At 38.8% G+C, this 22,574-nt stretch overlaps 2 protein-coding genes across 2 annotated transcripts in view; both read right to left on the bottom strand.

Moving 5' to 3' along the window:
• The window catches only part of xkr7b (XK, Kell blood group complex subunit-related family, member 7b), an 89,521-nt gene that overhangs the window by 59,435 nt on the left and 7,512 nt on the right, over nt 1-22,574 (bottom strand). The gene's annotated exons all lie outside the window — the stretch shown is intronic.
• On the bottom strand, nt 9,441-10,462 carry LOC127154894 (ctenidin-3-like). Its single transcript, XM_051096773.1, has 2 exons — nt 10,403-10,462; nt 9,441-10,352 (listed from the first exon to the last, which is right to left on the bottom strand). Exon 2 carries the CDS (start codon nt 10,117-10,119, stop codon nt 9,580-9,582), a length of 540 nt encoding a protein of 179 aa, XP_050952730.1. The 5' UTR covers nt 10,120-10,352; nt 10,403-10,462; the 3' UTR covers nt 9,441-9,579.

Raw genomic sequence — 22,574 nt, 5'->3', positions numbered from 1 at the left:
AAATGATATGTAAAACACAATTAGCCCAATATAAGCCACATGCGACGTGTGCGAGGGCAAGAAATGAACCCTAATAGCTCATATTTACAGAGAGACAGTGGCAGAAATGTTTGCTGTAATGATGTCCATCATGCAATGTTATTCTTGGCTATTAGTTACATCTCTGAAATGATTTGTTGTTGCAAAATGGCGCAATGTGCATATTATTTATTGTCCATTTAAACTGTGCCGCTGTTTGAGAGAGTGGGGTGTTGTGCTGAAGTAATTGACTCATCATGAAGAGCTATTTGTGCTTTCAGACACATCTTGGGAGCTGGGTGAAATAATTACCGGGGGGAAACAAAACATGGCGATCACTTTTCTGATTTATGATATATCATTATTGAGTTAATAGAGCAGAACAATATCAACAAGCTGGTACAGGGCCTACCGAGCAGACATTAGGAAAGTATGTGTTTGAACTAAGTACTAGGGGGGCTTCAAATTAGCTGGTAAATGAAACACATGGCTGAATGCCATTAGCTCATCTGTGTTGACGCAGCAGAGGGAAACTTTATGTTTACACTTTCCTCCTGTTAATAATAGGGTCCGCTGGCATTAACGCCAACGTTTCTATCATCCTCTATACTTTTCGCTTCCTTAACAACGTCACTTAGAATTTGTTATCTGATGTCAGAAAATATATTAATGCGGGACACTTGTTTATCTTGATAGTATATGAGAATTCTCATTAGCTACAAAGTGTCAGATTGTGTCAAACTGGTTAAATATAAATACATACAGTACACACTCATGACCTTCTTCCTCCACTTTTGGACTATGAACATTCCGCATGTTAATTAGATGTTAATGAAACACTCTGTCTGCTATAGTGAAGTGTAATGATTAGCAATCTTGTGTATGAATTTGTGTCAGTGTGTCCATAAGCAAGTAACGAGACCAGCAAATTACACACAGTATCTCATCATTAGATCAAAGCTATACATCATTTTCGAGAAACTCTACTGCTGAGAGTAGCTTACACATACTTACACTGTCTTAAAGCAGTTTGTATAGATTATAGCAGAAGCATTATAAGTTGGGCTTGCATAGCTGTTATGAACAAACTCCTTTACCCTAAGATTTTAAGTTTGCAATGTTTGTGCTACAGACATAATGACACCTCAAATCATGTGGCTTGTTGAGAGGTGTGCTATTATTTTTCTCAGTAATCAGACTTGCGATTTTCAGCTGGTGAATGATAAAAAGGCAACATGACAAAATAGACGTAAAGTGAAGGCAGGGCCCGTGTTTTTGGGAATGAGCTCTTTCGATTTAGGCCGGTGAGGAATGACTTGGCAACCACATAGAATATAGTCTCATACAGACATACTTTTAAACAAATGGCAAAAGGTCTGACCCATATTGCTGCATATTCTGGTTAAGAATAATGTAAAGTGCCTGACTTTGAGTTCTAGCACTTGGCTCTTTTCTCCATCCCATTCCCCTCGCTCCTCTACAATCCCTTCCTGTCTCTCCTCAAATTGTCTAATCATAATAAAAGGCAGAAACGAAAGAAATAGAGGGAAACAACACAAGCAATCCAAACAAAATGAAAGAAAGAAATAAACAAGCAAAGAAATTAAACACAAAAAAAAGAAACAACAACAACAACAAAAACAAATGAAAGAAAGATAGAAAAAAGAACATAAAAACTGCTTGTAAATAAAACTACTAAAAAAAATTGGACAAGCAATTAATCAAACAAAAAACAAACTCAAACAAAAAGAAACAAAGTCAAACAAAGAAAACAAACAAGAAAAACAATCAAACATCTGAGAAAAGAAAGAAAATACAAACAAACTGTGAACAAAACTACTAAAAGAAAGGAATTAGCAAGCAATTAATCAAAAGAAAAACAAACAGTCAAACAAAAACAAACAAACACGAAAAACAATCAAACACCTGAGAAAAGAAAGAAAATACAAACAAACAAACTGTAAATAAAACTGCTAAAAGAAATAAGCAAGGAATTAATCAAAAAAAAAAAAAAAAAAAACAAGAAAGAAGGAAAGAAAGAAAGATTGCATTTTTTAGTAGGTTTATTTAAAATAATTTCTTCTACAATAATTCTCCATAAAAGATTTTAAAATAATTCTTAAAAATGCGCACTCTTAAGTACAATGCATAAATACAGTACATAAAATACATAGAGACTATTTAAATTACATAACTAAGTCACACAGAAGCAAGATATACAAGAATATCTTATTTTCAATGCCTCAAAATTTTCTAAATCAAATAAAATTTAAATCAAACATCTCTGTAAATCTCTTAAAGTTTTGACTTTGGCATATCCAGTGATTACTTCACCCCCAAATGACTGGCAGACTGATTAAAAACAACTGTGACTGAGGCTAAGCATACCCTCGCAATCGCAAAGTAAGAATTGCATGCTGTCTGTTTTGCAATTATCATGTGTATGTGTGTTTGGAATGAAAGCAAAACTTTAAAATACAGTGTTTTCCAGTAAAAACAGTGTGATTGAGTCTATAGGAAACCATGGAAGAGACTAGTTTTCACTTTTTCTTAAATAAAAGGATTGTTCTGCGTTGTTGCCAGGTGTTTTAGGTGGTTTACCCAAATCCTCAATGCAATGATTTCTTTGATAATGAACACTCAAGAGAATGCTGTTTGTGCCAGCACTTCAAATGAAAAAAAGTATAGAATTTGGGTTTTAATACGATATTTTCCAGTAAAAACAGAGTGATTGAGTCTATTGGAGGTACTGAAACAGTCTAGTTCTCACTTTGTTCTAAAATAAAAAGATTGTTCTGGGTCGTTGCCAGTTGTTCTGGGTAGTTTACTCATCTTTTATTAATCCACAACTCAGAGTGTGAAATAGCCTCTACGGTACCCAGACTTGTGCGTACACATGATGGGCTCATGAGTCAGCAACTACGCACATGAATTATTGTAAAGCACGCCAATGATTCCTGTATAAAGTGAACAAACTTTAATCATAGGTGCCTCAGATACAGAGGAAAGTAGAAAGTCAGCATTCCAGCAATAAGTCCAAATATGGAGTTTCTGCTGCTTTCTGTGCTTTGCTATTGTTTCTGCTCTATTTTTTGGTGTCTTGCTGTTGTCCAGAAACGCTCTATGGGTTACATTATAGCTGCAGTATTACTGTACTCCTGTAGAGTTGGTTTCTCAAGTGTGAAATACAACTTCTTGTGCATGGTTTAAACAAAATGTTGGTACCTAAACATGCATAATGACGAGATTACCTCATCTACAGTTGAGGTCAAAAGTTTAAATTCCCCTTTCAGAATCATTAAAAATGCTAATTATTTTACCAAAATAAGAGGGATCATACAAAATGCATGTTATTGTTCATTCAGTACTGACCTGATAAGCTATAGATATTTCACATAAAAGATGTTTACATATAGTCTACAAGAAAAAATAATAGTTGAATTTATAAAAATGACCCTGTTCAAAAGTTTACATACACTTGATTCTTAATACTGTGCGGTTACCTGAATGATCCACAGCGGGGGGGTTTTTTTCTTGTTTTTTTTTTTTGAGTGTGCATATGCAACTATTATGGAAGGTTCAAATGCTCACTGATGCTCCAGAAGGAAAAATCATGCATCAAGAGCCGGGGGGTGAAAACTTTTGAATAGAACGGAGTTAAATCAATTGTTAATTTTTCCTATTTTGCCTAAATATCATATTTTTTTCATGTAGTACCGCCCTTCAGAAGCTACTGAAGATACTTATATGTTTCCTAGAATACAAAATTAGTTAAATTTAAAAGTGTTCTTCAAATTCAAAAAGTTTTCACCCCCCCGGCTCTTTATGCATGTTTTTTCCTTCTGAAGCATCAGTGAGCATTTGAACCTTCTGTAATAGCTGCATATGAGTCTCTCAGTTGTCCTCAGTGTGAAAAGATGGATCTCAAAATCATACAATCATTACTGGAAAGGGTTCAAAAACACAAAAAATGCTGGAAAACCAAAGAATTTGTGGGACCTGAAGAATTTTTTTCTAAAGAACAACATACAGTTTAACTGTTCAGGACAAACAAGGGACTCATGAACAACTATCACTAAACAAAAAACAAAATACACAGCTGTGGACAATTCAGGTACAAGGACATAGTGTTAAAATCAAGTGTACATAAACTTTTGAACCGGGTCATTTTTATAAATTCAACTATTATTTTCTCTAGTGGACTATATGTAAAAGTCTTTTATGTGAAATATCTTATTCAGGTCAGTACTAAACAAACAATAACATGCATTTTGTATGATCCCTCTTATTTTGGTAAAATAATGAAAGGGGGATGTAAACTTTTGACCTCAACTGTACCTCAACTAAAAATGTGCAAATAGGACTAGGTATCAGTATGTATTTTCTGCTTCAAATCATTTAGTTTATGATTTTGATTTGATTCCAATTATATATTTACTAAAAAGCATCATTCGGGTTTAAAAACATAATTTAATTCCAAATACACTGTATAAACGGCTGCCTTTTTGGAGTAAAAAATGCAAATTTGAGCTCATCGCATTTGGTTTTAGGTGGCATGGTGTCATTGGCTAGTTATTGGATGGGTCAGGAAGCTGCTGATGAGATCTGGTCTACAATTGCTTATTGAGATGAAGTGCCTGCTACTGTTCTCAGCAAGTGATAAATAGGTCTGCTATTTGTGTTTAATGGACTGGTGAAATCAAATAATTCAGGCTCCAAGAAGTTACTGATAGATTTTTTGGTAGGTTTTAAATACAAGCTTGCAAGCTCTCAATAGACTGCACAAAACAGATGACAATAGTTGTCAGATCATTTCATAAAAACCTAGTCTTGTTTACTATTGTTTGATCTTTATTGGTTTAATTCAGCTTTTAATTTTTTCCGACTGTATTTTTTAACTTCTCTTATTATTTCTTCTCTCTGTGTGTTTGATTAGCCTTCTCTTTTAGATTCCATTCGAGGTTCATTTATTTCTTTGATAATGAACGCTCAAGAGAATGCAACTGTTCGTGCCAGTACTTCAAATGACAAAAAAGTACAGAATTTAGGTTTCAGTAACTGCTGTATTCTGTCTCAGGATTAGAGAGGAACATATTCAGATAAATGTGTTTTGATTGAGCTGTCAGTTACTTGTCAAAAGCAGACTGGTTAGATGTTGAGGACAGGACAGACACACATTTGCTAAGTTGTGAGTAGTTTAGTGCTTTGTGGTGCTGCTCTCACTGAGGTGATTTACAAACAGGGCCATTGGAAAACTATTCCTGAGACTTTATATCACAAGCAAACAAGGCCAGTCCCAGCTGACAGCTCTGTATGCTATTTTACCAAAAGAAATATTTGGCAGGGAAAAGGAGAGCTGTAGTAACAGATCCGGAAGCACTTGAAACCTGTGCACTATTTTATTTTGTAGATTCAAAGGGCTCTACATGATCCCAGCTAAAGAATACGGGTCTTATCTAGTGAAACGATTAGTCATTTTCTTAAAAAAATATATAGTTTATATGGTACAACGGGGCTAAAGGCACCCTCTAAGAAAAAATCAGCTTTTCACTTTGTCCAAAGTGTACAATTGCAGAAAAATACATACATTTGTATCGAACATTTATGGAGCAACAGTTTTTGTGTGAAAATAAATAACACAAGTCATGGATGGGGGTAAGCAAATTATCAGGAAATTTTCAGTCTGGAAGTGAACTTCTCCTTGTTTTAATGTGCCAGGATCCTTACTCTGCTCCTCTGAGTCCTGGAGGCGCTACTGTAATCAATCTAGACCTGGACGCAAACTCACACTCAGGTCCGGCTCCATTCTGCTACGTAACATCCAGTTTGCACCATTCAATCAAAACCTGAATAATAAAATCAAGCTCTGCCTCACTAAATATCCCGTTTCACTGGGAAATAGACCACATTATGTAAGTAATTTTTTGCGTATATCGATTCACGAAGACTGCAAGGCTCAATACATCACCTTGCGTTTCTCTCAGTCTCTGACTCTCCGCTGAAATAATTCCACAGCCAAAACACATCATTGTTCACACTGCTGGCAGAAAACTGACAAGAACCTTTACTTGTAATTAGCCATAAGCTATTTTATCTTTTCAAGCATAGCAGTGCAGAGAAGCTGAAAAGGGGCACTCTAAGATAAGACTCGGGCACAGACGCCCTCCCTGTTTGATTCAAGCACTATTTAGCAAATACTTCATTCCCTAATAGTGTATTATAACAAGAAGCGGTTCCAGCAAAAAGCTCCCTTTTCCACACAACCACCGACCGCCTATGGGTTTTTGTGACATCTTTAGTAGGTCAGAATACATCAGAGTTAGAGACTCACAAAATGTGAATGTGTGTGTGAGGAGAGAGGTTAATTAGCTCAGCTGAACAGTTTTCCAGTGTGGTTTCCACCTCGATCTACTCTCATGCCTGCAGCATGAGCGTTCACACGCGTGTGCAAGTGTGTGTGCTTCATGCGAACGCCTGAACTGAACTACCCCTCCATCTTTCTCTTTCTGTCACAATTCTGGTGCTTTGATTATAAGGCTTTCATCTCAGTGTTAAAGCAAATGAGACAGGGCAGTAATGAAGCTGAATTTCCCCAATCCATTACACTCACTCACACACGCAAGTGTTGGAAGAACAAGGTCTAGTTTACGCAGGCTGCCAGAACAAAACAAGAGTATTGTGAACTAATGGAAAACGAAGCATCGCTGAGACATTCCTTTAGCAATTAGCTCTCCACGCTGAGACGTCGCAGGCTCTTGGGCCAAAGCGGACAATGTACGTCACTTACAGAATCAAAGAACTAAATATGGCAGCTTCGCTCTTGGTCTCCTCTGACTTCACTCTGTATTGGCACAGTTTGTCATCTCTGTGCTCCAGTGAGATCTCATTTCTTCCCCAGTGCAGCAAGCTGCTCTCCACTATTCTCATCCATATGCCTCTTCAATGGATTTTCAACCATCAATAACCACTTTCAACTATAAAGAGACTGTAACTGTGGTTAGATGAGAAAAAAAGCCATTTTGCATAGCATAAAACAGACAATTTATACCGTAATTTTCCCCTACATTGTCAAGACATCTTCTTCTGCATAATACAGGTCAGGGATCCCTAATTTTGTTTATTTGAGGTACCCCTTAAGATTTTAATTTAATTTGCTTTAGTTTCGCTTTAACAACACATTTACATGTTTAAGACAGAGATAATATCATTAAATAAAACTGAGGGATGTGCCCAAATCCTAATACCTTGTTCAGAAAGGACATTATGTGTACTAAGGACTCCTAAAGGGAATAAATACGAGATGGGAGGAAAAAATATATATTTCAATGCTTTCTCTATTAATTATGTCATTGTGTAATTATACTGTATATAAACTGTGGACACGTGCGCGTTCAGAAACAGAAATCATATGACAACGGATGTAAATCAGTATTTACATAGCATAACAGCAGAAAATGTATCTGTTTCACGTGTGTCCCGCAAAATCACATCTATAAAAATGTATTGCCAGGTGGTCACCATAGCCTTTCCGAATACGGATTTATTATTTGGGGACATTCCCAAGTTAACTGAAATGAAGCTAATGAAATAGCTAATATTAATAAATATGATAATAAAATAAGAAAAATGGTGCCTGGCCAGCTAACTGAAGTAAGCTAGGAAATCAGTTGAAACACTAAAATTGCTAATAAATAAAAACCTGAAAGTAAATAGTATTTTAAAGTATAAAGTAATAGTGTATAAATAATACTAAAATAACTCATGATTAATGGATGCAGGTAAACAAAATATTATTAAGGCTATATACTTCTTCAGTAAGTGTTTTATTTTGATTTAATGAATTAATCACATTTCGTCAACTCCTGAACCCCAGTTTGGGAATCCCTGATGTGTGTAAAACACACTAAACATCTGTAAATATATATACAGTGCTGCTTGAAAGTTTGTGAACCCTTTAGAATTTTCTATATTTCTGCATAAATATAATGCAAAACATCAGATTTTCACACAAGTGTCAGAGTTCTGTGTGCCATTTGGACTGTTTATGTTTGTTTTTCCCATTGTGCCCATATTTGGTTCTTCCTGTCCTCATTTTGTCCTGATTAGTTTATTTACTACACCTGTCTGTGTCTTAATCACCACCCTTTATAAGTCTGCTTGTGATTTGAGTTTGCTGTCGGTCCTTGACGTTATTTGGATGTGTGTGGATTATCGTTCTGTTCCTGCCTGTTCCTGCCTGTTCCTGCCTGTTCCTGCCTGTTCCTGCCTGTTCCTGCCTGTTCCTGCCTGTTCCTGCCTGTTCCTGCCTGTTCCTGCCTGTTCCTACTAAGAGTTATATTAAATTGTTATTTGTATCGTATCTCGTCTCTCGACTCATCTATCCAGCACGTACCGTGACAGAAGGACCGACCCTACAGTTTATCCCCGGCGTTTCCCTGCTTTATTTTTTCCGTTTTTTTTTTTTTTCTCAGTGTTTGTTTTTTTTTTGTTTTTCGTTATGGATAACCCTGCTGTCCTCCTCCTTCTCCTGGAGCAGGGGAATCGCTCTCTCGTGGACCACACTAGAGACTTTGTCCACCTCGTACCACTCACACACTTCCCGGACAGCAGCCTTTGCACATTTTACCGTGCAGGACTGAACATCGCCACGAAAGCGCAGCTGTCCGGGAGGGTCACGAGAGAGCTTCGCCGACTACATGGAGTGGGTGCTGGTGTCCTGTAGATCTTCGTTGACCGCGGAGGATGACACCAGCCCCACTCAAGACCCAGAGCCCAGCCAACCAGCACCCCGACACGCGGAGTTTGAGCCCGAGCCCACCGCGGATGACGAGCCAGAGCCACGAGCGACAGAGCTAAAGATCGCCACAGAGCCAGAGCCCTACACATCCGATCAGGTGCGAGAGCCGGCTACATCTACCATGACGGGGAGTGCAAGATGGAGCGTGTGAGGGCTATGGAGAGCCCTGCCCACTGCACCACTGCTGGGGGTGAGCTGGATGATAACTCTGGGGACTTGATTGACTTTTCTACGGAAGATCTAGAGGATAACTCTGGGGACTTGATTGACTTTTCTACGGAAGATCTAGAGGATAACTCTGGGGACTTGATTGACTTTTCTACGGAAGATCTAGAGAATAACTCTGGGGATTTAATAGACTTCTTTACAGAAGTATCTACCTGTCTCGTTATGCCTGCCTGTATGGAATCCCCACCCACCCTCCCTCTTCTGCCTATGTCAACATCTGTCTGCTCACCGCTGTCCCCTGACAGCCCCTCTGCTCACCCTCAGCCCACCACCTGTGCAGTGGGTGCGCCGCGGGTCTGCCAGCTTCCATCGGCGTCAGGGCTGGAGGATCCCTCATCTCCGCCTCCAGCCTCAGAGTCCAGAACTCCGCCTCAGCCCTCCGACCCTGCGGCTTCACCACGGCTCTCAGCGCCCTCGTCTCCATCGTCGCCCATCGGTCCACCAGCTCCACCGGGCTCCCTCGTCTTTCCGGCTCCGCCCTGGTCGGTCGTCGGCCCTTCATCACCTCAGGACTCTGTTCCTACGGCTGCGCCTCGTCACTCCGTCCCACCGGCTCTGTGGACCTCCTTCCTCCCTCTGGCACAGCCTCCATCCTCTGTCGCTCCGGCTCCGCCGCGGACCTTCGGATCTCCGCCTACGCCTCGGTCGCCAGAGCCTAGGGCTCCGCCTTGGCCCTCCGGATCCTCGGTGTCGCCCTGGATCTTCGGCTCTCCGTCTCCGCCTCGGGCTCCTCCGCCAGCTCCTCCGCCAGCGGCTCCGCCTCCGTCGGTCGCCCCCCTGGAGTCGTCAGCCTTTTCTCCACCATGGCTCCTCCCTCCGTCGGCTCCACCGTGGGTCGTCATGATGGCTGTGGTCTGGGTCTCGCATGGCTCCTCCTGCTCCGGGTCCCTCCTGAGTTCTCCCTGGCTCCTCCCTCCGTCGTCACCACCCTGGACTTTGTTTATTGTCCTCCTCCCGGAAGACCGTCCGCCACCAGAGCCTCCTCCCACAATGACTTTATTATTTTCACTCCCTTTCCACGCCGCGAGGTCGCGCCTTCCGGGAGGGGGGAGTAATGTCAGAGTTCTGTGTGCCATTTGGACTGTTTATGTTTGTTTTTCCCATTGTGCCCATATTTGGTTCTTCCTGTCCTCATTTTGTCCTGATTAGTTTATTTACTACACCTGTCTGTGTCTTAATCACCACCCTTTATAAGTCTGCTTGTGATTTGAGTTTGCTGTCGGTCCTTGACGTTATTTGGATGTGTGTGGATTATCGTTCTGTTCCTGCCTGTTCCTGCCTGTTCCTGCCTGTTCCTGCCTGTTCCTGCCTGTTCCTGCCTGTTCCTGCCTGTTCCTGCCTGTTCCTGCCTGTTCCTACTAAGAGTTATATTAAATTGTTATTTGTATCGTATCTCGTCTCTCGACTCATCTATCCAGCACGTACCGTGACAACAAGTCCTTAAAGTTGACAAAAAGAAACCAGTCAACAAGACAAAAATATATACTTCGTCATTGAGTAAAATGATCCTGTGTTAAATATGTGAAAAATGCAAGGTGCAATATATGTGAATCTTTGCTTTCAGTATCTGTTGTGATGCCTTTTTGAAGCAATAACTGCAGGTAACGTTTTCTGTAACTGCTGATCAGTCCTGCACAACAGCTTGTAGGAATTTTAGCCCATTCTAGAAACACTTGAACCATGTGATGTTGGTGGGTTTCCTCCTAAGAACTGCTTGCTTCAGCTTTTTTACTGGATTAAGGTCCGGACTTTGTCTTGTTTGTTCCATAACATTACTTTTGTTCTCGTTTAACTATTTTTTTGGTAGAATGACTTGTGCGCTTGGGGTTGTTGTCTTACTGCATGACCCACTTTCTCTCTAGATTTTAGTTCATGGACAGATGTCCTGACATTTTCCTTTAGAATTTGCTTGTATAATTCAGAATTTATTGTTCCATTAATGATGGCAAGTCGTCCTGGCCCAGATGCAGCAAAACAGGCCCAAACCATGATGCTACCACCACCAAGTTTCACAGATGAGATAAGGTGGTTCTTATGCTGGAATGCAGTGTTTTTCTTTCTCCAAACATAACACTTCTCATTTAAACCAGAAATTATATTTTGGTCTCATCTGTCCAAAAACATTTCTCCAATAGCCTTCAGACTTGTCCACATGATCTTTATCAAACTGCAGACAGGCAGCAGTGTTTTTTGGACAGTTGTGGCTTTCTCCTTGCAACCCTGCCATGTACACCATGGTTGTTTATTGTTCTCCTGATGATGGACTCATGAACTTCAACATTAACCAGTGTGAGAAAGGCCTTTAGTTGCTTAGAAGTTATCCTGGGGTTCTTTGCAACCTCAGAAATTATTATACATCTTGCTTTGGTGTGATCTTTGTTGGTTGACCACTTCTGTGGAGGGTAACTGTGGTCTTAAATATCCTCCATTTGTACACAATCTGTCTGACTGTGGATTTGTGAAGTCCAAACTCTTTAGAGATGGTTTTGTAACCTTTTCCAGCCTGATGAGAAACAACAACTCTTTTTCTGAGGTCCTCAGAGATCTCCTTTGTTTGTGCCATGATTCACTTTCACAAACATGATCAGACTTTAATAGATCCCTGTTCTTTAAATAAAACAGGGCATAAACTGACACCTAATTGTCATCCTATTGACTGAAAACACTTCTGAACAGATAGTCTCTAATTTCACCTTCAAATTAATTGCTAATCCTAGAGATTCACATACTCTTGAAACTCACAAATATTTAACGCTGGATCATTTTTCATAATAAATAAATGACAAATTATATATTTTCATCTCATTTGTTTGATTGGGTTCTCTTTGTCAATTTTCAGAACTTGTGTGAAAATCTGATGAACTTTTTGGTCATATTTGGAAATATAGAAAATTCTAAAGGGTTCACAAACTTTCAAGCAGCACTGTATATGTATATAAATGTATTATATCAAATTTTGTGCAGCTGGCATATATCATCCAAATGAAAGTAAATTGATTAAATTCTTACATATTTTATACCTCTGAGTTATGTTAGTATGCTGTGTGTGGATTTTATGATATTTATTCTGCCTGTGCAACCTGCTGTGATTCATCCCAAACCTTAATTAGATTAAGCTACATCCCGTACATACAACACATCACCATGAAGATTTGATACTAGCAACAGGACATTAATTTTGTATTTACTTCTGCTGAGAAGGAAGGAAACTATATATCAAAGATGTTCTGAAGCAAATGTGAGTGGTTCTTCCTGTAGCCCTAACACAGAGCATGCAACTAACCACACCGAGGTCATGGGTTTGATTCCTAGGGAATGCACGAATTATAGCATGAATGCAATGTAAATTAGTTAGCATAAAAAGAGTCTGTCAAATGCATAAAAGCAAAGAAAAAAAATAAAAATAATAACTTGAATCTACCACAGTGCTATAGGGTGTTCCTGAGTGGTTACTACTGTACATCACCTGAAGCCCTACCTATTGTAAAATCAATCTTTGACACACAAATTTGACAGGAAACTTGTTACGATTCAGTATAGAAGTGAGGAAGATATAAGTACACAGCATCTTGCTTGACAAAAAACTTCATGCACTCATATGTAGATCACATGGAAACAAACTTCAGCCAGCAGTCCAAAACTTTACTCAGAGTAAGAACACAGAAGCCCAGTGTAATCAATATAAACACTGCCATATAGGATAATAATCAAAATGCAGGCTTAGATTTAGTGATATCACAGAATCAAGAAAAATAAATCATTTCTGAGACATTGAAGTCTGTATAGTAGAGGAGCAGTTTATTTCTCAATAAATGTAGTACTGGTAATACTTCAATGCACACAAAGGCCGTATCAGGTATGTGCAAATGCAATTCAGTTCTCTATTCTTTTCCAAAAATAATTTATTTTTGATTTATACTTTTATTCAGCAAGGCTGCACATTAAATTGATCAAAAGTGACAGTAAAGACATTTATAATGCTATTAAAGGTTCCTTTTGCAAATAAATGCTGCTCTTTTGAATTTTCTGTTTACCAAAGAATCATGAAAAGTATTAAATTTTTTACTGTAATATTGAAGGAGCACAACTGTTTTCAGCTTATTAAAAAGCACCTTTGCCATCTTCAGTATTTTATATATACAGTGGAGATCAAATTTAGAGAACAATCTATAAATACTTGATTTTTTATGAAATATTATTAATCTTCATCGCTCAAAAATGTGAGGGAATATTGTAGGTACCACTGTTCTACTAACATGTTTGACAAAATATCCAAGGCATTTCAACAAAAACTTTTTATTTAGTGTAAACAGTGATCATATAGAACAGTAACCACTGTAGCACAAAAGATGATTGACACTAAAATTATCGAGTGTTACAGCTGTCAGAAATTAGTAGGAAGTGTAGAGGCCTTTGCTTTGAATGACTTCAGCACATCTGCAGCTGCAGGACATCACTAGTTTCTCACACTGAGCTGGTGTGATCTTAGTCCACTGTTCTTTCACACTTTTCCATAGTTCGATAACTGTAGTGGGTTTCTTAGCAGTAACTTCATCGCCAAGGATTTTCCAGAGATTTTCAGTTGGGTTTAGATCAGCACTCTGGCCTGGACAGTTCATTATTTCAGTGTTCTTAGCTTCAAGGAACTGCTTTACCCATTTTGCAGTGTGACAGGGAGCACTGTCTTGCATGAAAATTGCAGGCTGATTGGGAGATACTTGCAGGGAAGGAACTGCATGTTGCTGAAGGAGGTTCTTCTGATAAACATTTTCGTTCACCCTGCAAGGTATCTGTATAAGAGGCACAACGCCTGCTGCAGAAAACATTAACCAAAAAATTACACTTCCTCCTCCACTTTTCACTGACTTCTTAATGCACTCAGGTTTCAATCTTTGCAGTGTTCGAGAAATCATAGATTTGGAATGACCAACTTCTCTTGCTCTAAGGTGACTGATCATCCCTTTGGTTGTCATCTGGACAACCTCCTTTCACAGGGTTTCAGTCACCTTAGAGCGGTCCGCCATTTTGCAATCTCAGTGAAAATCGGAGGAATACTGCCAGTTAACTAGGGTTTGTCATATAATTAAGGAAATTAGCACCAGGTGCCAGAATAGCACCAATAACTTGGAAGTAGGAGTTCTTTTTCAAATATCTCATTTAAGTTTTTATACTTATACTTATATGTTCAGAATACAGTTAATTTATGAAATATGCATAAAAAACTTCCCTTTCTACTTCTGTCAGGATAACTTCAAATAGGACTAAGCAGTTACCTTGAAATGTAGCAAATTATAGGTTGTTCTTTAATTTTGATCACTACTGTATATCACAACAAACATTTCACAATATTACTGTATATATAATCACATCCTATTTTATTGGCATAAGTAATGGTGGTGTTTAATGATTGCTAAGATTGCTAAACTAAACATGCAATGAATAAATGAGCAAAAATGTGTTACAAGTACTAATGCTCTCGCCTAAAGCATATGCCACATATATAAATGTATAGGCCTGTCATTTTTCTAGGCTAAACCGAATGCCATGCATTCGAATATCCTTTTTTTATTTCTGTGTGCAAGCAAAAGTTTGCTGGTCTGCATGTGTGTTTATGTGTTTTGTGTGTGTGTGGGTGGGAGTGTGGTGGCATTGTGTGAAATGCAGACTCTTCACTCTGTATTGTTTGGCCTGTGAAAATGCTTCCACAGCAAACTCGGCAGCAATAGGGAATAACTCTACCGCCTTGTATCGCCTCCCTGCTCTTAAAATATATGTGTATCCAACTATATTTATATATAAATCAATGTATATCTCACCACGGCCTATTTTCAAACAACCGTCTGTTAAATCGACGCTCCTGTACTTGTGGTAAGAAGCAGTTCAAAGCGCAATGACTGCGAGATCAAGATTAAGATGTCAGGAAAGAAACTCCATCTCTGACGCATTGGTTTCCCTTCATAACCAACCAACACTTTTCTTAAAACATACAAAAGAAACCCTGTTGTGGGTAAAACTCTACATACTGTGACACACTGAGCTAAAAAGTGCTTGTGAAAACCGCTGATTATGGCTTGTGGAAACAGTGGCATTATTTTGGGATGTCACACCTCTACGGAGTTATCTTCTCCTCCAGCTCTGTGCCTGCTCAGGAAAATAACTAGAACAGACTATTCTTCTGTTTTCCATTTTTCATCCCTGACCCTCTGAAGTGGTGGAGAAAAATGAGGCGAGCGCAAGAGAAAAAAAGAAATTCAATGCATTCATCAGGGGGGCCGGAGAGAGCGGGTAGTTGAATTGTTAAATCAGAGGCTCTTTAGACGAATCAGACCATGAAAGCGGAGGACAGTGTGAACGAGGGACACTGGTCATTTTAAACATTACGTCAAATCGATAGCGTGACTAATGGGCCTTGTGTTCAGTGGTTATTGTTGGAAATAATTAGTGGTGCTTGCTGAAGGAAGCATGACTATTAATACTTCTCAATGGGACAAATCTCTAACCCTTTGTACTACACTATAATGCATTTATTGGTACTGACACGAATGAAGCTGTGCTATGTCTAGGGACTTGAATATCATTAAGATATGTTGTTAAGCTCTTGGCCAGCAAGTAACCACTTAGCAACCACAAAGCTACACCCTTTGAAGAGTGTCTGAAGCATTTGGGATGCTATGTTTTGTAGTTTCAGCCTCAGACAGTTGATGTGTACTGCACACTAAACTGCCACTATCACTAGCATCTCCAATCCAATTGGCTGGCAGATATTGGGACTAAGGATACAGATGTTTTCTGAAATTGTGAAGTGCAGCGCAGTTGCGTTTAATATTTAATATTAGGGGCATTTCCTCCGAGGAGGCAAGGCAGGCAGTGCCTTCTCAAAATAGTGTCAAAAATGTCAATATGACAAAATATAACATTAAAAAGTATATAAATCACTCGTTTTTCTAAAGAAACATTGCCCAACAGCAACACCAGCAGGTAAAGTTACAGCGGGAGTTTGTTACTTTCTCACCTCCCCTGAGCCCACTGAGTTTGAACAGACCCCCTAAAGCAGGGGTGCCCAAACTTGGTCCTAGAGGGCCGGTGTCCAGCAGAGTTTAGCTCCAACTTGCCTCAACAAACCTGCCAGGAAGTTTCTAGTATGCCTAGTAAGAGCTTGATTAGCTAAACATTAACCCCAGCAGGACACTGACCCTCCAGGACTAAGTTTGGGCAATCCTGCACTAAAGAATGCGGTGGGTTTGGTGGGGGGTAACTGAGAATGAAGGGGGGAAAGTCACGTATAATGATTGGATATGACTGGTTATGATCAGCTGTGATTGGTTCATGTGATAAATCCTGCCTTGTGTTCATGTGCGTTCCGCATTCACAAATCAGTGAACAATATAATGGCGTTAATGGAAAGACTAATTTTAAAAAGTAAACAACTCACACACTTAGATATAACCACTTTGTTATGACAAAAAAGATAAAATGGCCTGAAAACATGATCTGTGGGAGGTTTTAGTGAGTAATCAGCTTGGTGAGATTTAAAGTAAATCTGTGACCAATATTTACCAAGCTTTGATGACCGATGATCCAACAAATTTAAAAATGGTTAAAAAGTTATAGTATCACTTTTGTATAGGGACCAATTCTCATCGTTAACTAGTTACTTATTAGCATGCCTATTATTAACATAATGGCTGTTTATTAATAATAAGCATATTATTAACAGAAAAAGAATTTTAGCTGAAATTCCCCTAGTGAAAAATAAATATTCTAAAATGTATTTAAAATACATTTATTTTAAGTATTCTACAAATACATTTACAGTATTTACATACTACAAACACTTAAAAAAATACCTTGCAATTGAACTCTTTGTATACTAAACTGGTATATTTAAAGTCTGCCAAATTGGAACAACTAAATTTGAATTTAATGCACTTTAATTGTGCGAAAGTATAGTGCTTAAATCCAACTAAAGATATACTTAAGTATATTTGATTGTGCCAAAGTGGAACTATTGCAAGTGTACTTTAGATACAGTTTAAATATTTTGGATTTGAAGGCCGATATTGTTTAAAGGGGTCATCGGATGCCCATTTTCCACAAGTTGATATGATTCTTTAGGGTCTTAATGAAAAGTCTAATATACTTTGATTAAAAAATCTCAATGGTTTTGTAAAACAACACCCTTTTTACCTTGTCAAAAGGAGCTTTGCAAAAATCATCCCATTCTAAGGGGTTGTTCCTTTAAATGCAAATGAGCTCTGCTCACCCCGCCCCTCTCTTCTCGCTGTGAAATGCTTGTTTACTTTAGCCGCGTTTAGCCGCTAAACTTCCTAACTACCACATTATAAGGAAAGGCGATTGCAAAGATTCATAAAAAAACGCTTATACATACTTCTGCTATAAGTGAAGCTGGATCATGAATGATTCGCGCGAACATAGACGGATATATGTAGATCGGGAGGCGCATTCCCTTCCACAAACAAATGTAATCTACTGCATCTTCAGCGGCTCAGATGTCGGGAGTAAATGACGACCACTATGTCTATTATTACATCAAGCAACACAACACCTCAATCGCTCAGTCTGAGATATTCTTGTCTAACTTACATCCCTGCTTCGGCATCGAAACGAGGAAAGTTACTGGACTGTGACAGCTGGTCTGAGGTAAGATGCTCATGTCAATCAACTATCGTGGGAGCGGCCTCTGTCGGTGTGATGGCACAGGCATCTAAGAATGGCTCGATTTGAAAAAGGGGATATTATTTTTACAGATTAATTAAAAACCACTGCATGGATTTTTATCATTATAGGGTAGATTTGTACATACACTGCCAACACACATTAATGTTTAAACAACATGAAAAACTGAACTTAGCATCTGATGACCCATTTAAAGATCATATAATCCTCATCAACAGTGACATAAAAACATATTATAGGCTTAATATTAAGAAATGTGCATTGTGCACAAGTAGTACTCCAAATAAGGTTTAATTACGATTTTTATATCAGTTAGTCTTGTGCGATATGTCACTAATTATGTTAATAGACTTAAACTATACTTAGTATAAAATAAATGCATTTTAAATCTATTACTTTTTTACTAGGGTCTGGTCCATGGTGATTCATAAAAAGCAAGTCAATTGGCTACCGGCATTCGAGAGTCAAATATATATATCTATCTATATATATCTATATATCTATATCTATATATATATATGCTAATGCTGTCCCCGCCCACACTTTCTCCTGATTGGTCAGTTTCTGGGAAACTGTCAGTAATGAGCTGTTCAAAAGCCAAAAGGAATTTTTTTCGACTTATCACGGCATCTTAAATGCAGCATTTAGGTGTGAGATGCTGAAAAAAGTGAGACAAGGCACAAAATTGTCTATCTACCATGTGTGCATACAGACGCAAATAAATAGCAGTGTGAAAAAAAAGTATGATGAAGTTCTTGACCAAAATAAACTGTAAAGGTGACAGTCAAAAGTCTGGTTACTCAGTCTTCTGCAACATCTTTATTTGCACATTATCCTCCAATTTTTCTGAGCTGGCTCTCACAGATAACCCCAGTGTCAGGTCTATTCTCAATTCAAGCTTTTCAGCACAGTCCACAAAAAAAAAAAAAAAAAAAAAAAAAAAAAACAGAAGACAGGATCAGAGGAAGACTCTATTAAAACTCTTGCCCTGATCAGCATGAATATACATATCATAGATGAATATGCAAGTAACCGAGTCAAAGAGAGGTTACACACCTGGGGAGATTCTCTTCCCTTCCTCTCCTGATGTGACATTATTACACTCATTCTGTAATCGGGAAATCTTTCACTCAGAACAGAAATTAAAATGCCCTTACAATGCACAGCTCTCTACATTTCTCCCCCGAGAGAACAGCCAGCGCTTCTCTCATACTCTTGCTCTTTCTCCATTCCTTCCAGAGTTTAACGACAGAGATAAGATATATGTCATGTGACGCCACAGGGGAGACACCACAGCTGAAAAAGATATAAAACAGAGAAAATGTGAAGAGCACAAAAACAAAATAACAGAAAAACAGAGGGGCTTCATGGGGTGAATGTTGATTTATAATACATCTATGCTGTTCATGTCTCAAAGTTCCTTTTTTATTTTGGTAGTTTAGGACACAGCGTTGAATATCAACACCGGCTGACAGAGTGAGGCATCATTTTTTCACCATCTGTTGGATTTAACTCGTTTTCTACATCAGAAACGGGTTACAATCTATCACTATAACAAAATCTGAAAAAGGCTCTCTGAGTATGTATGAATGTGTTTAGATAAATATAATTAACCTTCGGTCATAGCCGATCCAGATGTTCAAAACAGTGGCGCTGCCCAGAACTGTCACAGCCAATCAGATCACAGCAATACGACTGACAGGTGTAATTGCACAGGGGAAATAGACACCATTGGAGCAAACAGGTAAATCAATGTGCGTCCTCCTGCTGATAGTAAACTCTAAAGTGTAACCCATTTATCAGTCAAGGACAATCAAAAGAGATTAAAATTTAATTAAAGAAAATACTTGTTTGTAAAAAATCCATTTCCTGCCAGAGACAGATTGTTGTTTGATTGATAGATTAATAGAGACAGTAAATAACTTGTCGCCTTTTAAACACACAAACATTCATGAGTTGCCTTTTAAATGAAACGCTTCATAAAGTTTCACTGCGACTTGGTTGACCCCATGTCCTGTGTGCATCCATAAAACAAAACATATCCTGTAAGCTCTGATGACCTGTCAGAATGAATCCATAAAGAAGCTGGGTCAATAACAGCAAACTGTGTCCTAAGATGATGAAAAGAAAATGTTTTTAAAAAACAGTATAAATTCTCAAAAATACAAATTATGTTTTTGCAAAAATACATAATTTCTGAAAAAGTTTTGATTTAAAGATTCTAAAAACATTTATTTTATCAACAGAGTGTCTATTTACTCTAAGTGAAAATAGCCCGCCTAGTTGGCAGAGGCTGTTTACACTAACTCCACCCACCAATGTGTGATTGGGCTAGTCAACACTACAAAAGATGCCTGCTGAACAATGACTTCAGTGGAGTCGATAGTAAAGCGCGTTGCAGTGATTTTTTGTTGCGATCGACCCATATTTGAATCCTGGGTTATTTGTAATATTTTTTACCCAGGTGCTGGTTGATGGGTCATTTTTACCCTTTTACCCTTTTTACCCCACCGATGGGTTGAGACTGTCTCTGACGAAACAACCAACTTGCCAGTGTTGCCAAGTCGAACTGAGCTACTTTAAAACTGTTGCCGCGGGTTGTTTTTCATGTCCGTGGATTAAAGCAATCCCTGAAACGTGATATTTAGCCTCTGGAATGCGAATTTTACCAGGGGAACCCTGCCAAAAAACGTGTATTTTACCCCCTGGTTACCAGGGGACCCCCTCCGAAATGCAATTGGGCTAGTTTTGAGTAGCAATTGGGAGGGTTTTGTTGTAAAAACCTGGCAAACCTGCCAGCTGCTGGGTTACTGTCAGAGTGCAGGAGAGAGCGGTTCTCAACGCCGCTGATTTGGTACACTTCTTTAGCGAAATAAAGGTTTGTATACATTTTATTTCATTTAAGTCTTTACTGTGCTGTAGATTACATTATTTTACACAATGCAACATACAAGGACAAGATGTCAGTTAGCTGCATCGCAGCGGTCACTTCACTTAAAGTAGATTTTTAAGGTTTTTATTCTTTAAAGTACTGAGTTTCATTTAATTTGATGTTAAAATATATTCTCTAATGTCAGTACTGTTTGTTTATGAGCAGGTTTTGGGGTCAGTCACGGCATCTTTCAGCTACAAGTGAAAGATGTATGTACATTTTTTTATTCTGCCTAAATGTCACAATTTTTTTTTTATTTAGTACTGCCCTTCAGAAGCTACAGAAGATACTTTAAAGTTTCCCAGTACACAAAATAAGTTAAATCGACCCTGATCTTCAAGTTCAAAAAGTTTTCACCCCCCGGCTCTTAATGCATTGTATTTCCTTCTGGAGCATCAGTGACTATTTGAACCTTCTGTAATAGTTGCATATGAGTCCCTCAGTGTGAAAAGATGGATCTCAAAATCATACAGTCATTGTTGGAAAGGGTTCAAATACACAAACGCTGAAAAACCAAAGAATTTGTGGGACCTGAAGGAATTCACAGGGACCTGAACAGTGGACAGTTTAACTGTTCAGGACAAACAAGGGACTCATGAACAACTATCACTAAACAAAAACAAAAGCTGTGGATCATTCTGGTAACAACACAGTACTAAGAATTCAGTGTATGTAAACTTTTAATCGGGTCATTCTTCAAATTATAAATTAAAGTATTATTTTCTTTTGTGGACTATATGTAAACATATTTCATGTGAAATATCGTATTCAGAGCAGTACTAAACAAAAAAAAAAAAAAAACATGCATTTTGCATGATCCCTCTTGTTTTGGTAAAATAATTAACATTTTGGAGATTCTGCCGGGGGTATTTAAACTTATTTATATACACATATAAAGCTGCCACAGAACACATGCTATAAGCATTAGTGTACTTCCTGAGATGAAGACCCTTCCAGCTCTAGCAAACATCCAATATTGAAATCAATACTGTATATCCTTGCCAAAGTTGGAATAACATCCCTGGATGTAAGTACAGTCCCTAAATCCACTCTCACACACATCTGCTGGCAAAAACTCTCTTTAACTCACTCTGACAAGCAGATGGGTACACAGAGGCATTCACATACAGTACAAACAGCACTCAGCATAATCTATATTCAGCTGCTGTGTTTAGGAAACCTGCGAACGCTCGCCTCTCTTCACACACACACAGTGTATCTGTCACTCCATTGTGAGTATTTTTCCAGCATCTGCTGTGAAGAACTGGGTCAGCTCCAACAAGATAGACAGCATCGGGATCTTTAGGAAAGGAACGAGACGGCAAGACTGACAAGTGGATGGAGGGATGGCAGGGGAGAGGAGACAAAAGACAACCTCCCGTCCTCTAACCTGTTCTTAATGACGGCCGTATCTAACAAGGAATTATTTTCTCCATTCCCGGCCCTGGGAAAATGTCACTTTGAGGTGTGTAGTTGAGATAGGTGAGGTGTTTTCTCCTTTAAAATGCTCCTCACGCACGCCGGCTGCGGTGTAATGCCTTCAGCTCGGTGAGAATATCCCCATCAACTCCCTTAATGGCCCAGCGGATACACTCCACTGCCTCTCACACCTGCAACACACATATCACAACAGCTGCTCTGTGCTTGAGTGCATCTGTGTGTGCCTGTGTCTGGGGTGTTAAAACAGGTCCAACTAAGCCTTTACTTCAGTTTGGCAAAACGTGTTGTTTAAAACAATGGAAACTTTGTGTAGCCTAAAAGAGTCTCTCATGTAGTCTAGAGGCTTAAATACAGTACTGATGGTTGCGAACCACACGGTACAATACAGAATCACTCCGGATTGAAGGTAACGATTAAAACCATATAGGACTCAGTCTTTATTTTAAGGTCGAACACCCAAAC

Source organism: Labeo rohita, chromosome 23 (assembly GCF_022985175.1).
Source record: "Labeo rohita strain BAU-BD-2019 chromosome 23, IGBB_LRoh.1.0, whole genome shotgun sequence".
In the NCBI taxonomy this organism is placed as follows: Eukaryota; Metazoa; Chordata; class Actinopteri; order Cypriniformes; family Cyprinidae; genus Labeo; species Labeo rohita.
This window is presented reverse-complemented; position numbering and strand designations above follow the sequence as displayed.